Source organism: Haematobia irritans, chromosome 5, assembly GCF_050003625.1.
Source record: "Haematobia irritans isolate KBUSLIRL chromosome 5, ASM5000362v1, whole genome shotgun sequence".
Classification (NCBI taxonomy): Eukaryota; Metazoa; Arthropoda; class Insecta; order Diptera; family Muscidae; genus Haematobia; species Haematobia irritans.
Window position 1 is genome coordinate 86,968,733 of NC_134401.1, and position 17,990 is coordinate 86,986,722.

The following is a 17,990-nucleotide window of genomic DNA, read 5'->3' on the forward strand; positions in this document are numbered from 1 at the left end:
ACTTGGCATCTGTGGACAAATGAGTGTAAATCGGGCGAAAGCTATATATGGGAGCTATATCTAAATCTGAACCGATTTGGCTGATATTTTGCAAGTTTTTCGAGACTCATAAAATATTCGGATGTACGGAATTTGAGGAAGATCGGTTGATATACACGCCAATTATGACCAAATCGGTGAAAAATATATATGGCAGCTATATCTAAATCTGAACCGATTTTTTCCAAAATCAATAGGGATCGTCTTTGAGCCGAAACAGGACCCTATACCAAATTTTAGGACAATCGGACTAAAACTGCGAGCTGTACTTTGCACACAAAAATACATCAACAGACAGACGGACAGACAGACAGACGGACATCGCTAAATCGACTCAGAATTTAATTCTAAGACGATCGGTATACTAAGCGATGGGTCTCAGACTTTTCCTTCTTGGCGTTACATACAAATGCACAAACTTATTATACCCTGTACCACAGTAGTGGTGAAGGGTATAAATATGGGAAACATTTAAATCTGAAGCAATTTTAAGGAAACTTCGCAAAAGTTTATTTATGATTTATTGCTCGATATATATGTATTAGAAGTTTAGGAAAATTGGAGTCATTTTTACAACTTTTCGACTAAGCAGTGGCGATTTTACAAGGAAAATGTTGGTCGAAATCAGAAAAACATATATATGGGAGATATATCTAAATCTGAACCGATTTCAACCAAATTTGGCACGTATAGCTGCAATGCTAATTCTACTCCCTGTGCAAAATTTCAAATAAATCGGAGTTAAAAATTGGCCTCTGTGGTCATTTGAGTGTAAATCGGGTGAAAGCTATATATGGGAGCTATATCTAAATCTGAACCGATTTCAACAAAATTTGGCACGCATAGCTATAATACTAATTCTACTCCCTGTTCAAAATTTCAACTAAATCGAAGCAAAAACTTGGCCTCTGTGGGCAAATGAGTGTAAATCGGGCGAAAGCTATGTATGGGAGCTATATCGAAATCTGAACCGATTTGGCTGATATTTTGCAAGTTTTTCGAGACTCATAAAATATTCGGATGTACGGAATTTGAGGAAGATCGGTTGATATACACGCCAATTATGACCAAATCGGTGAAAAATATATATGGCAGCTATATCTAAATCTGAACTGAAATCAATAGGGATCGTCTTTGAGCCGAAACAGGACCCTATACCAAATTTTAGGACAATCGGACTAAAACTGCGAGCTGTACTTTGCACACAAAAATACATCAACAGACAGACAGACAGACGGACAGACAGACAGACAGACGGACATCGCTAAATCGACTCAGAATTTAATTCTAAGACGATCGGTATACTAAACGATGGATCTCAGACTTTTCCTTCTTGGCGTTACATACAAATGCACAAACTTATTATACCCTGTACCACAGTAGTGGTGAAGGGTATAAAAATGCTTTATTTTGATTTCAAATGTGATCCATTTAATGTGCAAATTAAAATATTAAATAAATATTTGGTTTTATATGAAATTCAAAAGTGTTGTTTAATTAGAGAACAAAAAAAAACTGAAGAAGTACACCAAATCCCTTGAATAACTAATACTAAATGGTTTGCATCATCCGACACATTCAGCACTTATCCATAAAACGTGCTCAGTTTATATCGGATTGACCTGAGTTTCAAATAATAAGTATCCACTGCATTGATTGTATGAGGTAAATACATTGCGGTAGTATCCCGACTTCATATGCGATGGCATATTCTCAGTCGATACTGAACAATTTGTGAAAATGATCAAGCGCTTTGTAACAGGAGGTTTGAACACATCTTCCGTATATGGGGCATTATCAGTGCATTCCATTATCGATTTCATCGCAATTGGTTTGTAATAATTATTAAAGACATGCGATAGTTTACTCCTGGCTATGGCGAAAGGTGTTCGGACGAAGCTGTTTTTGAGACCTGTTGGGCTATAGAACATTTCCATTCCAAGCTCACAATCATCAGTCAAATCTTGCTTGATATCTAAGAAACCATTGGCCAGGTACACTCCCCGTGCAACTCTAGTTGCTTTAACCGATCCATTGAGCACATCAGGATTGTCATATTTTACTTCAACCTTTAGTATATCATAGTACCAATTTTGCTTGATGGATGAATAGAATAGGAAAGTGAGATTGAAGTTTCCAAAGGACTTTGTGTATTGAACTTACCTCACCATGGGAAAGCCGAAGGAATAGAATTACGATTATTGAAATAAATACCGCGTACGATATCATTATTGTATGCAAAACTACTTAATACGGACATCGTGTGGTGTCAAGTATTTTATAGGGAAATTTTTATCTATCATCATTCGGTACCGGGTACAAAATGACACAAAGTTTTGTGTTAATTTAACTTGTAATTAATTTTCGAATGTAAGTTGTAAAAATCACACCTGTTGTATCACATGAGTACACGAACTATATAAATTATTTAATTTCTATGTGACACTTTTTTTGTTGATATCATCTATCCTCGTCTGTCTATGTTAGCGATATATCGGAAGAGTACAACGAACAATTTGACAAAATTTTCTGGTAAAGGGAAATGTTTACTTTTTTGTGTTAAATTCAAATCAAAATGTATTGTACCTCCTCAAAAAAATAAACTAAGTAAGAAGTTGAGATAAAAATCTGTTTATCGAGATCATTTCTGCTACACTCTCTGCATTATCTTATGCTTGGGTTAGTGTCTTACCACAGCAAATACCGGGCATCTACAGCCTTACCAGCAATCAATATCTTAATACTCTTACGCACGGACTGAACATGTAACTGAACATGTTACATGTTTCCCGTGAAAAAGTAATATTATGCTCTTGAAACATGGTTGGGGTGATCATATTCCTTCTCTGCGTGTGGGTAGAAAAATCGCAAAATTTTAAAACAATTAGCAAGTTTTTGCTCAAATTGTTGTTTTGGTTTTAGTTCAAAAACCATCACCAGTAGGTATTGGTGATGGTTTTTGATCTAACTTGACTAAAATCGGACCACTCCTTTCACACCATCCACGTAATTTAATCCCATTGACGACCAAAAAAAGTAAAATTCAAATATTTTGTAAAAATAGTTCTAGTCATTTATAGCAACATTTTATTTTTGTATTCGAATTTCGATATTATAACAGGTTGGCTGATAAGTCCGCGGTCTGACACATAGATGGCGTCGCTAGTATTAAATGCATATTATTTTTATATAGTACCAACCTTCAAATGATTCGTGTCAAAATTTGACGTCTGTAAGTCAATTAGTTTGTGAGATAGAGCGTCTTTTGTGAAGCAACTTTTGTTATTGTGAAAAAATGGAAAAAAAGGAATTTCGTGTTTTGATAAAATATTGTTTTCTGAAGGGGAAAAATACGGTGGAAGCAAAAACTTGGCTTGATAATGAGTTTCCGGACTCTGTCCCAGGCAAATCAACAAAAATTGATTGGTATGCAAAATTCAAGCGTGTTGAAATGAGCACGGAGGACGGTGAACGCAGTGGACTCCTGAAAGAGGTGCACTGTTAGAAAAATATGTTTTTCATATGTTCCGATATAAACAAAATGTGTTTCGGGCACGATTTTAAACCACAATATATTTAAGTGCGAACATGTAATTTTCCTAAACTAACACTAAATGTTTGGGACATCTATGTTAATATGTTAGAATATATTATGTTTGGGGCATGAATGTTTCATAAAAATCATATGTGTGAATACAAACATATATAAATTTACAAATTTCAACTAAACATACATATGTTGTGATATTTTATTCAAAGCGACAGAGAGAGTATAGAGAGAAATAGAGATGGAAACCGGGAGAGTTGACGAAAGATATCAATATAACACAGCAAAAGAGTCAAAAGAGAACAATTTCTGTGAAACCGCTTGTATGTTGTTTCGGAAAACTGTTTTATGATAAGGCCAAAAATTTGATATGTTTAAGTCTAAATATTATTTAATTTGAATAAAGAGAATATACATTCTGAACCAAGAGAATAGACATTTGAAAAACAAACAGCTTATGTTTTCGCCTTGAGAGCAGCATTTTATGTATGTGTGGACATGTGTTTTGTTTATCATTTTGGCATTATTTTTTTCTTGGTTCGTTAAAAGAAATCAGGGGTCTTCATAAAAATAACGAAAGGGCACTATACTCTTTTGGAGTTGGAACGGTAAAATGAAATAAGGAGGAAATAGTGAAAAATTACACAGTAAAATGTAAAAAAACAAAGTTTAGTTTCTCTTTATTAAAAAGTAGTCCACGAGGAGTTGACGGACACCATCAAATATAAAAGCGGGCATTAAGTTCGACTTTTACAGCTAAAACAATTTAAAAAGTTTATTTTCTTTAAAATGAATTATTAAAGAAAAATAAAAGGAATTTTAGAGCGATGGTGTTAAATGCTAGTAAAAAACTGTTCACTCCTAAATAAATTTATGTTTATATTATAAAATTATGTATGTATGTTTATACTCGACTCCACGTTCTTCTTTTGTTAGTTTTTGAATTCCTTCCAAATTTTAAAGTTTTGTACAAAAACAGTTTTTTGTTACAAAATTGTTATTTTTGCAATAAAAAAATAATATTTTATCCAAAAATCAGTCAATTTCGTTTATATCAAGCACTGTTACTGACTAAAAATTAATATAGTATAAATATAAATGTGTAAATTAAAAAAAAAAAAAAAAACAAAAACAAAAAAAAAATGTTCGGTCGGAGCAGGGATTGAACCCACGACCCTTTGCATGCAAGGCAGACATGCTAACCACTGCTCCACGTGGCAAACAAATGTATGTTTCTGTTAAATAATGTTATGTTTGCATGGGCTCGTGGGCGCTGCAAACTATGCTATATAAATGTAACTTAAAACGATAATTATCTACTGGTGACTATAACAGCTACGTAGCCCAGTGGATAGTGTGTTGGCTTACAAACTGTATGGTCCTCGGTTCGATTCTCCGTGCAGGCGAAAGGTAAAATTTAAAAAATTTATAAAAGTCAATAATTTCTTCAACATTATTTGTATTACAGAGAAAGGTGCCAATAACTAAAAAATGTCGTGGAAGTGAAAATTACGAGTATGTTAGGGAATGAGCACAATCGTGTTTGGGAAAAATTCTTCCAAGCATATAATATTTTTGGCTCAAAATGCTTCCAAACATATAATATGTTCACATAAAACAAACATATTAATGTTTCGGCAGTATGCAATAATATATGTGCTTCCTGCAAAATATGTTTGGAACATATGTTAAAGAAGCGATTTTTTTTGAGGGTGTGGTTAACGACGAAAACATCCACAAAATCCACAAAAATGATTTTGAATGACCGTAAAATGAAGTTGATCGAGATAGCAGAGGCCTTAAAGATATCACAGGAACGTGTTGGTCATATCATTCATCAATATTTGGATATGCGGAAGATCTGTGCAAAATGCGTGCCGCGCGAGCTCACATTTGACCAAAAACAACAACGTGTTGATGATTCTGAGCGGTGTTTGCAGCTGTTAACTCGTAATACACCCGAGTTTTTCCGTCGATATGTGACAATGGACGAAACATGGATCCATTACTACACTCCTGAGTCCAATCGGCAGTCGGCTGAGTCGACAGCGACCGGTGAACCGTCTCCGAAGCGTGGAAAGACTAAAAAGTCCGCTGGCAAAGTAATGGCCTCAGTTTTTTGGATTGCGCATGGAATAATTTTTATCGATTATCTTGAGAAGGGAAAAACCATCAACAGGAACTACTTCATGGCGTTATTGGAACGTTTGAAGGTCGAAATCGCAGAAAAACGGCACCATATGAAGAAGAAAAAAGTGTTGTTCCACCAAGACAACGCACCGTGCCACAAGTGATTGAGAACGATGGCAAAAATGCATGAATTGGGCTTCGAATTGCTTTCCCACCCACCTCAAAAGGATGCTCGCAGGGAAAAAATTTGGCTGCAATGAAGAGGTGATCGCCGAAACTGAGGCCGAAGGAGTACTACCAAAATGGTATCAAAAAATTGGAAGGTCGTTATAATAGTTGTATCGCTCTTGAAGGGAACTATAGTCGGGCGGGGCCGACTATAGTTCCCTGCACCACTTTGTAGATCTAAATTTTCGATACCATATCACATCCGTCAAATATGTTGGGGGCTATATCTAAATGTTTGTCCCAAATACATACATTTAAATATCACTCGATCTGGACAGCATTTGATAGACTTCTTTAAAATCTATAGTCAAAATTTAAGTCGGCTAATGCACTAAGGTGGAACACAATCTTAGTAAAAAACAAGTAAGGAAAGTCTAAAGTCGGGCGGGGCCGACTATATTATACCCTGCACCACTTTGTAGATCTAAATTTTCGATACCATATCACATCAGTCAAATGTGTTGGGTGCTATATATAAAGGTTTGTCCCAAGTACATACATTTAAATATCACTCGATTTGGACAGAATTTGATAGACTTTTACAAACTCTATAGACTCAAAATTTAAGTTGGCTAATGCACTAGGGTGGAACACAATTTTAGTAAAAAATATGGGAAACATTTAAATCTGAAGCAATTTTAAGGAAACTTCGCAAAAGTTTATTTATGATTTATCGCTCGATATATATGTATTAGAAGTTTAGGAAAATTAGAGTCATTTTTACAACTTTTCGACTAAGCTGTGGCGATTTAACAAGGAAAATTTTGGTATTTTGACCATTTTTGTCGATATCAGAAAAACATATATATGGGAGCTATATCTAAATCTGAACCGATTTCAATCAAATTTGGCACACATGACTATATTACTAATTGTACTCCTAGTGCAAAATTTCAACCAAATTGGGCCAAAACTCTGGCTTCTGGGACCGTATTAGTCCATATCGGATGAAAGATATATATGGGAGCTATATCTAAATCTGAACCGATTTCAATCAAATTTGGCACACATGACTATACTACCAATTTTACTCCTTGTGCAAAATTTCAAACTAATCGGGATAAAACTCTGGCTTCTGGGTCCATATAAGTGCATATCGGGCGAAAGATATATATGGGAGCTATATCTAAATCTGAACCGATTTCAACCAAATTTCGCACGCATAGCTACAAAGCTAAATCTACTCTCTGTGCACAATTTCAACCAAATTGGGCCAAAACTCTGGCTTTTATGACCATATTAGTCCATATCGGGCGAAAAATATATATGGGAGCTATATCTAAATCGGAACCGATTTCAATCAAATTTTGCACACTTGACTATACGACTAAGTGTTATGTTTGTACAAAATTTCAAGCAAATCGGTATAAAACTCTGGCTTCTGGGTCCATATTAGTGCATATCGGGCGAAAGATATATATGGGAGCTATATCTAAATCTGAACCGATTTCTTCCAAAATCAATAGGGTTCTATTCTGACCCAAATTAGGAACATGTGCCAAATTTGAAGGCGATTGGACTTAAATTGCGACCTAGACTTTGATCACAAAAATGTGTTCACAGACAGACGGACGGACGGAGGGACGGACAGACGGACATGGTTATATCGACTCAGGGACCCACCCTGAGCGTTATTGCCAAAGACACCATGTGTCTATCTCGTCTCCTTCTGGGTGTTACAAACATATGTACTAACTTACAATACCCTGTTCCACAGTGTGGCGCAGGGTATAAATATGGGAAACATTTAAATCTGAAGCAATTTTAAGGAAACTTCGCAAAAGTTTATTTGTGATTTATCGCTCGATATATATGTAAAGGGTGATTCTTTTGAGGTTAGGATTTTCATGCATTAGTATTTGACAGATCACGTGGGATTTCAGACATGGTGTCAAAGAGAAAGATGCTCAGTATGCTTTGACATTTCATCATGAATAGACTTACGATCTGCCACAACGTCGAATTTTCAGTGAATGGGCCCTAGAAAAGTTGGCAGAAAATCCGCTTTTTTATCGACAAATTTTGTTCAGCGATGAGGCTCATTTCTGATTGAATGGCTACGTAAATAAGCAAAATTGCCGCATTTGGAGTGAAGAGCAACCAGAAGCCGTTCAAGAACTGCCCATGCATCCCGAAAAATGCACTGTTTGGTGTGGTTTGTACGCTGGTGGAATCATTGGACCGTATTTTTTCAAAGATGCTGTTGGACGCAACGTTACGGTGAATGGCGATCGCTATCGTTCGATGCTAACAAACTTTTTGTTGCCAAAAATGGAAGAACTGAACTTGGTTGACATGTGGTTTCAACAAGATGGCGCTACATGCCACACAGCTCGCGATTCTATGGCCATTTTGAGGGAAAACTTCGGAGAACAATTCATCTCAAGAAATGGACCGGTAAGTTGGCCACCAAGATCATGCGATTTGACGCCTTTAGACTATTTTTTGTGGGGCTACGTCAAGTCTAAAGTCTACAGAAATAAGCCAGCAACTATTCCAGCTTTGGAAGACAACATTTCCGAAGAAATTCGGGCTATTCCGGCCGAAATGCTCGAAAAAGTTGCCCAAAATTGGACTTTCCGAATGGACCACCTAAGACGCAGCCGCGGTCAACATTTAAATGAAATTATCTTCAAAAAGTAAATGTCATGGACCAATCTAACGTTTCAAATAAAGAACCGATGAGATTTTGCAAATTTTATGCGTTTTTTTTTAAAAAAAAGTTATCAAGCTCTTAACAAATCACCCTTTATTAGAAGTTTAGGAAAATTAGAGTCATTTTTACCGATTTCAACCAAATTTGGCACGCATAGCTACAATGCTAATTCTACTCCCTGTGCAAAATTTCAACTAAATCTGAGTTAAAAATTGGCCTCATATGAGTGTAAATCGGGCGAAAGATATATATCGGAGCTATATCTAAATCTGAACCGATTTCAACCAAATTTGCACACTTGACTAAACTACTAATTGTACTCTTAGTGCAAAATTTCAACCAAATTGGAATAAAACTCTGGCTTCTGGGACCGTATTAGTCCATATCGGGCGAAAGATATATATGGGAGCTATATCTAAATCTGAACCGATTTCACTCAAATTTGGCACACTTGACTATAGTACTAATTGTTCTTCTTGTGCCAAAATTTAAGCAAATTAGGGTAATACTCTGGCTTCTGGGGCCATATAAGTCCATATCGGGCGAAATATATATATGGGAGCTATATCTAAATCTGAACCGATTTCTTCCAAAATCAATAGGGATCTATTCTGAGCCAAAACACATACTTGTGCCAAATTTGAAGTCGATTTTACTAAAACTGCGAACTAGACTTTGATTACAAAAATGTGTTCACGGACAGACGGACATCGCTATATCGACTCAGCAATCCCACGGCGGCGGGTTCTACGCACCGGATTGACCCGATGGATACCAGCCATCGGCCAGCGGCTGCCACCTCAGTGTACGTGTTGTCTCGTCCGTTTTTTCGTGTTGGAGAAGGTGCATCCCGGGGAGCCTTCTCCGCCTGCTTTTGGTCCGAGCCGGGATAGAGGAAAATCCCGGACCATGGTACTGTGCCGTCTGCCGAAATCGAATTCACCATCGCTCGGTTTCGGTGAGGTGTAACCGGTGCATGGAATGGGTGCACTTCCGGAACTGCTCCGGCCTAACATCGCTGCGGGAGTATAGTCAAACTGACTTCGTGGCAGGATGCTGTGCCAATGACAGCAGCAGTGGGTCATCTGATTATGTGACCCCACCGACTTCTCCCGCACAACAATATTCTCCGCCGCAGCATCTTACACCGAATATTGTTGTACCAGTTCCGGAGAGTGCATCATTTTTGCAATTTAATTGCAACGGGCTCCGTGGTAAGATTAGTGAGATCGTAGACTTTATGAATCGGAAAAGGATAAGGGTCGCGGCGATCCAGGAAACAAAGCTGAATCCCACCTGCAGCCTACGACATTGTGATGGGTACAATGTCCTACGGAAGGATCGCACAAGAAATGAAGGTGGTGGCCTGGCTTTCATATTACACCGTTCCGTGCAGTATAGACCTATCACGCTTGTGCTAGACACTAATGACCCGTACATGGAATGTATGGGGGTAGCAGTTAAGTGTGGGGCTGCCGAGATAGAGCTATACAATGTGTACATACCGCCGGTTGGTAGCTGTGCTCCTGGTTATAGCCCAAACATTGAGTGGTTGTTGAGCGGGCATAACCGATTGGTTCTAGGAGATTTTAATGCCCACCATGAACTTTGGCATTCTCTCCTGGGTAATGACCAGAGGGGCATAGCTTTGGCAGAGCAGATAGACGACTCCACATTTTGCACGGTGAACGAAGAGGCCCCCACGAGAATTATGGGTGACTGCAGCAGTTGGCCAGATTTATCGTTAGCATCGCCTGGTCTGATAAATGACGTCTCCTGGCAACCCGTCATTTCATTGGGTTCGGACCACCTCCCCATAATTCTCACCATCAACCGACCCTCCGATTTCATAACCTCTGAACGCCGGACGTTTATTAATCAAAAGAAAGCCAACTGGGAAGGCTTCAGAGAATACACCGATCGCCGCTTCAGTGAGCTCCCGTCCCCCTCACATGTTCATGTTGCCCATAGGGAGTTCCGGGACATCATCAACGCAGCAGCCGCTCGCTTCATACCCGCTGGTCGAATTGCCCAGGTGAGGCCCAACTTCCCAGCCGAAGCGGCGGGACTCGCAGACGAGCGTGATGAACGCCGTCGTGCTAACCCTGCTGATCCTAGAATCAGAGAACTAAATCTAGAGATTAGTAAGATAGTCGACGAGCACAAGCGGAACGCTTGGTTAGAGCATCTGAAGCAATGTAACTTAGGAACAGGAACTGGTAAATTGTGGTCAACAGTTAGAGCCCTCTCGAACCCCTCCACAAGGGATGATGGGATTTCAGTCACATTTGGCGACGTGACTGTGACTGATCCGAAGAGGTGCGCCAAATACTTCAACCGACAGTTTGTCGAGCATCCCGAGAGTGATAGAGCGAAAAGGAGAGCCACCCGTCGTGTACGTGGTCTCCGAGCCGATGACACACCACAATTTACTGCAGCCGAAGTTACCAATGTCATCAACAGCGCGAAACCATCTAAGGCGCTGGGCCCTGACGGAATTTCAATGCTAATGCTGAAGCATCTGGGAATACTGGGAGTTGAGTACCTGACCAGACTCCTCAATTTGTCTTTGGAATCACACATTATACCCGATGTCTGGAAAATGGGAAGGGTGATTCCACTACTGAAACCGGGCAAAGATTCGAGCAAAGGTGAATCGTACAGACCGATATCCCTTCTTTCGCCAGTAGCCAAGACACTTGAGGCATTACTCCTCCCCAGCCTTGTGGAGAATTTTCCAGCTGCCCACCATCAACATGGATTCCGTAAGGTACATAGTACGACAACAGCCTTACATGCCATTTCGACACATATTAATAAGGGACTTAACCAGCCCAGGCCGTGTCACAGGACGGTCCTCGTGGCGCTTGACCTATCGAAAGCATTCGATACGGTCAACCATGCCACATTATTTGAGGACATCGAGAATACGTCCCTACCGGCAGGAGCGAAGCGTTGGGTGCTGAATTATATGTGTGGACGCCAGTCGTACGTGGAATTCAGGGACAGAAAGTCAAGACCGCGTAGAGTTAAACAGGGAGTTCCCCAAGGTGGGGTGATATCTCCGGCACTGTTTAACCTCTACATGTCCTCGATTCCACCCCCTCCTGACGGCGTCGAGATTGTATCATATGCGGATGACTGTACAATCTTGGCATCTGGGCCCAATGTTGATGACATTTGCGATCGGTTGAACGTCTACATAGCTAATCTTACCAGTTATTTCACTGCGAGAAACTTGAGGATATCCCCCACCAAATCCTCAGCCACACTATTTACTACATGGACGGCAGAAGTGCGCAGGCAGTTGAATATCAGAGTCGATGGAGTAATAATTCCGACCACAAATTACCCCAAGATTCTTGGGGTCACATTCGACAGCCTTTTTAGGTCATCTGCCCATGCCACTGCAATTTGTAATAAGCTCCGTGGTAGAAACAAGGTCCTCAAGTCACTAGCCGGCAATACTTGGGGTGCGGACAAAGAAACCTTGCTAACTACTTATAAGGCAATTGGCCGGTCAGTGGTAAACTATGCACCGCCAGTGTGGACACCGCAGACCAGTGATACGCAGTGGAATAACATACAAACCTGCCAGAACGCTGCTCTTAGAACTGCGACTGGGTGTCTCCGCAGCACACCCCTGGATCACCTTTATGTGGAGACAAAGATCATCCCTGTGCGAAGACACAACTACATGTTGTCAAAGCAGTATCTCCTGGGTTGTTATCGCAGTAATCATCCAAACCACCATCTTATGGATACACAACCACCACCCAGGAACGTAAGGGTTGATATACATAATCTAGAGCGCGAGATCCAGCGCTATAAAAGAGAGCCTCTAGATCAAGCAGCGTACCAGGCAGGTTTGAACAGGATTCATGAGGATACTGTAGCTGAAGCGGTGAGAAGCTACAAGGTTAATCCTGTTCTTGGAGTCCGACCACCGCCCATAGCACCGGAGGAAAGAGACCTCCCACGGCAGACTAGGGTAGTTTTGGCCCAATTAAGATCAGGCAAGTGCAGCCGCCTCAATTCCTACTTATCGGTGATTGATAGCAGCGTAGCTGACGTTTGTCCAATTTGCAACCAAGGGCCACACGACACGCGTCATCTTTTCTCTTGCCCAGCCAAACCAACCCGACTTACCACCAGATCACTCTGGACACACCCCATCTTAGTCGCAGAGTTCCTTGATCTGCCAACAAGCTGATGTACCAAGCGTATAACATGAAATGGATGAGATCACAATAAACTGTTACAACAACAACAACAACATATCGACTCAGGAGCCCACCCTGAGCATTTTTGCCAAAGACACCATGTGTCTATCTCGTCTCCTTCTGGGTGTTGCAAACATATGCACTAACTTATATGTTCCACAGTGTGGCGCAGGGTATAAAAATCGGAAGACATATTTTTTACGCTTTCGGAGCACTGTGCATCGATTAACAAAAACTCTTCGGCGGCGTCCAAAGTCGTCGGCTTCATTCTCTGTTTGACTCATTTTCATGAACATTTGAAGATCGTTTTGAATGTCTTTCATGATTTTTTCTATGAGTGTAGATTTAAATATTTCCCATTTTTTACTAAGGGTATGGCCACACTAGGAAAATATTTGACGAAAATGAGTGTTAAACTTTTTTCCAGGAGCATTTTCGAAATCCCTGGATACCGTTATTGGAAAACGCGATGTTATATATCCAATATGAGCTAAAATTGTTAGCTGTAACTAATTCTTTTTTTATTTCTGCGTCAAATATTTGCCTAGTGTGATCGTACCGTAAAATTCTGCTCCATCTTCAAGCATCTAAAATTCATACCACACAGAAAAAAAGTAAACTACATTATGGGAAAAATAAACTATCTCGTGCGAAAATTGAACTAAATTGTATTCCAAATTTTGAGATTCATTAAACTAACGAAAATTTTCCGATATTTTTGGATTTTTAATTACCATTTACGAAATTCATCTTCCTCGAAAAGAAAAAATGAATTAAAAATAAAGAAAAAATCTTAAGCGCCAGATCATTCCCATTTTAACCACACTGTTTTTACTATTTTTGAGAAGTGTACGAAAAACTTCTTCTGTTTTAGTTAGAATTGAACTAATTTGTATGCGATTTAAATTTTACTGCCATTTAGTTCATGAAATTTTTGAGACATACTTGCAATAGAGAAAAAATCGTTGGAATGGCGAAAATTTCTTACAAAATTTAAAAAATGAACTAAAACAAAATAAAATGTTTGCAATAAATATTAGTTCATTTTAGCATCAGTTTTACAACAGACTTTTTTTCTGTGCAAAGGAAATTTTTCATTAACCCTGATCCCAAGATCCCGGAAGTAAAAGTAATCGTTTTTGTTTTGCACATTAAGTTTGTTGTTCATTTCATATCATTGTCAATTTGCCTGTTCCGCAAAAATCATGTCAAAGTGTTAATTTACTATTCAGATATGATAAACGGATGTACATGTAATAACTAAGAACGTATGTTATACAGAGGAGAGATGCTATACACAAAAATTGTGTCACTGAACATTTGAAATTTCATGTACCTCATGTGATACCCGAGGTGTGATATTTACAACACATATTGGAAACTCAACTAACATACAAGTCAAATTGACACAAAACCTTGTTTTGAATCTGATATCGTTGATGGAAAGGTGATCGATAAAAATAGTCCCTATAAAATACTTGACACCAAACGATATCTGCATTATAAGGCAAACGGGCAATAATGATATCGAACCCGGTGTATATCTCAATATTAGCTATCCTATTCCTTCAGCTGGCCTATGGGAGTGGGGTAAGTTCTATACAAAATCTCCTTTGTAATGGACACTTCAATTTTACACATTTATAATTATAAAACAAGTATATAAAGCAGTAAGTTCGGCCAGGCCGAATCTTAAATACCCACCACCATGAACCAAATATTAGGGGTTCCTTTGAAATTTCAGGAGGGCTTGAGGACTTGAGGACACTTCCGGAAGATAAATTTAAAGATTTCACCTATGAGAACTATATCAGATTCTGGATTTATAAGAACTATTTTTGTTTGAGTTTTAGAGGAATCATTAACATCTCTTGTAAGTCTGCAAGAAAATTATAAAATAACGTCTTGATTTGAAATCTTAAATCTGTAGATTTTCACCCGAGAAGTAAATTCTGGAAATTTTACATTGAGTTTCAAGCAATTTTCATGACAGGGCGCCTTCTACACCCTCAAGAAGTGAAGTCGACCTATATGGAGGCCTTACCAAATGGACCGATAAAAACTTAATCCGATACACCTTTTTGTGAGCCTAAAATACCAGAATATTTACAATTTCAGGCAAATCAGATAAAAACTACGGTTTCTAGAAACCCCCAAATCGGGAGGCCGTTTTATATGGGGACCACACCAAAACATGAACCCATACTCACAATTTTTGGCACACGTATTTGTGGTCCTACAATACCTCTAGATTTCCAATTTCATGTAAATTGAATAAAAACTGCGGTTTCTATAAGCCCAAGAAGTAAAATCGTGAGATCGGTCTATATGGGGGCTATACCAAGATATGGACTGATACTCACAATTTTTGGCACATGTATTTGTGGTCCTACAATACCTCTAGATTTCCAATTTCAGGTAAATTGAATAAAAACTGCGGTTTCTATAAGCCCAAGAAGTAAAATCGGGAGATCGGTCTATATGGGGGCTATATCAAAACATGGACCGATACTCACCATTTTTGGCACACCTCTTTATGGTCATAAAATACCTCTAGATTTCAAATTTCAGGCAAATTGGATAAAAACTTCGATTTCTATAAGCCCAAGACCCCAAATCGGGAGGTCGGTTTATATGGGGAATATATCGAAATCTGGACCGATATAGCCCATCTTCGAACTTGACCTGCCTGCAGACAAAAGACGAGTTTGTGCAAAATTTCAGGACGATTGCTTTATTATTGAAGACTGTAGCGTTATTACAACAGACAGACAGACAGACGGACATCGTTATATCGTCTTAGAATTTCTCCCTGATCAAGAATATATATACTTTATATAGTCGGAAATCGATATTTCGATGTGTTACAAACGGAATGACAAAGTTAATATACCCCCATCCTATGATGGAGGGTATAAAAAAAATAGATTTTAGAAAAAATGGGCGGGCCACGTCCCCCTATTTAAAGTAATGGCTAGAAATGCATTCAAGCTAGTTGGATTCACCAACATTTGTATTCGTATTTCTACTGAAAAGTATAGAGAAAGAACACGGACCACTCTCACTACTAAAAATCAGGATTGGCCTGTAGCAAACTGTGACTTTTGCGACATACATTTACGACGGTATAATACGTATGTCGCAAAAGTCGTAAACCTTTTGGCCAAAGAAATATTTAACATTTTTATACCCACCACCATAGAATGGTAACTGGGGTATAATAAGCTTGTCATTCCGTTTGTAACACATCGAAATAGCGATTTCCGACTATATAAAGTATATATATTCTTGATCAGGGAGAATTTCTAAGACGATATAAGCAAGTCCGTCTTTCCGTCTGTCTGTTGTAATCACGCTACAGCCTTCAATAATGACGCTATCGTCCTGAAATTTGGCACAAATTCGTCTTTTGTTTGCAGGCAGGTCAAGTTTGAAGATGGGCTATATCGGTCCAAGTTTTTATATAGTCCCCATATAAACCGACCTCCTGATTTGAGGTCTTGGGCTTATAAAAACTGTAGTTTTTATCCAATTTGCCTGAAATTGGAAATCTAGAGGTATTTTAGGACCATCAAAAAGTGTAACTAAAATGGTGCCTATCGGTCCCTGTTTTGGTATGGCCCCGATATGGATCGATTCCCCGATTTTGCTTCCTGGGCGTCTAGAAAGTGTATTTTCTATCCGATTTGCCTGAAATCTACAGGTATTCTAGGACCATTAAAATGTGTGCTGAAAATGGGGTGTATCGGTCCATGCTTTGATATAGCCCCTATATAGACCGATCTCCCGATTTTATTTCTCGGGCTTCTAGAATCCGTAGTTTTAATCCAATTTACCTGAAATTTGAAATCTAGAGGTATTCTAGGACCATAAAGACGTGGGTCGAAAATGGTGAGTACCGGACCATGTTTCGATATAGCCCCCATATAGACCGATCTCCAGATTTACTTCTTGGGCTTTTAGAATCCGTAGTTTTTACCCAATTTGCATGAAAATGGAAATCTAGAGGTATTCTAGGACCATAAATACGTGTGTCGAAAATGGTGAGTACCGGACCATGTTTCGATATAGCCCCCATATAGACCGATCTCCAGATTTACTTCTTGAGCTTTTCGAATCCGTAGTTTTCACCCAATTTGCATGAAAATGGAAATTTAGAAGTATTCTAGGAAAATAAAGAGATGTGCCGAAAATGGTGGGTACCGGTCCATGTTTTGATATAGCCACCATATAGAGCGATCTCCCGATTTTACTTCTTGGGCTTCTAGAATCCGTAGTTTTTATGCAATTTGCCTGAAATTTGAAATCTAGAGGTATTCTAGGAAAGTAAAAAGATGTGTCGAAAATGGTGAGTACCGGTCCGTGTTTTGATATAGCCACCATATAGACCGATCTCCCGATTTTACTTCTTGGGCCTCTAGAATCGGTAGTTTTTATCCAATTTGCCTGAAACTTGAAATCTAGAGGTATTCTAGGAAAGTAAAGAGATGTGCCGCAAATGGTGAGTACCGGTCCATGTTTTGATATAGCCACGATATAGACCGATCTCCCGATTTTACTTCTTGGACTTCTAGAATCCGTAGTTTTCATCCAATTTGCCTTAAATTTGAAATCTAGAGGTATTCTAGGACCATAAAGACGTGTGTCGAAAACGGTGAGTACCGGACCATGTTTCGATATAGCCCCCATATAGACCGATTTCCAGATTTACTTCTTGGGCTTCTATAATCCGTAGTTTTTACCCAATTTGCCTGAAATTGGAAATCTAGAGGTATTCTTACACCACAAAGGGGTGTGCCGAATATATTGAGTATCGGTACAGTTTTTTATATAGCCCCCCTTATACACCGGCCCACCGATTTGCGGTCTAGATTCTAGAACTACAATTAAATGCGCTGAATACTGTGTGTATCTTTCTAAGTTTTGGTATAGCCCCCACACCTAACTCCCGATTTAACTCCTAGGGTTTCTAGAAATTGTAGTTTTTATCCGATTTGCCACAAATTGAAAATATACTGGCATTTCAGACCCATAACAAAGTGTATATGATTTAGTTTTATCGGTCCATTTGGTAAGGCATCCATATAGACCGATTTCACTTATTGAGGGTATAGAAGGCGCACTGATTATGAAAATTGTTTGAAACTGCACCCTCAAAAAAATCGCT

At 39.0% G+C, this 17,990-nt stretch overlaps 1 protein-coding gene across 1 annotated transcript; it reads right to left on the reverse strand.

Moving 5' to 3' along the window:
- Window positions 1-1,399: 1,399 nt before the first annotated feature.
- On the reverse strand, window positions 1,400-2,275 carry LOC142239173 (uncharacterized). Its single transcript, XM_075310939.1, has 2 exons — window positions 2,203-2,275; window positions 1,400-2,135 (listed from the first exon to the last, which is right to left on the reverse strand). The coding sequence occupies exons 1-2, from the start codon at window positions 2,266-2,268 to the stop codon at window positions 1,647-1,649; spliced, it is 555 nt and encodes a 184-aa protein (XP_075167054.1). The 5' UTR covers window positions 2,269-2,275; the 3' UTR covers window positions 1,400-1,646.
- Window positions 2,276-17,990: the final 15,715 nt, after the last annotated feature.

What these genes read in the sequence shown, in the direction of transcription:
- LOC142239173 (XM_075310939.1), bottom strand. Translation starts at nt 2,268, where the DNA reads ATGATATCGTACGCGGTATTTATTTCAATAATCGTAATTCTATTCCTT. An exon ending in TTCGGCTTTCCCATGGTGAG is followed by an intron (nt 2,136 to 2,202) that starts GTAAGTTCAATA and finishes TCATCCATCAAG; the next exon opens with CAAAATTGGTACTATGATAT.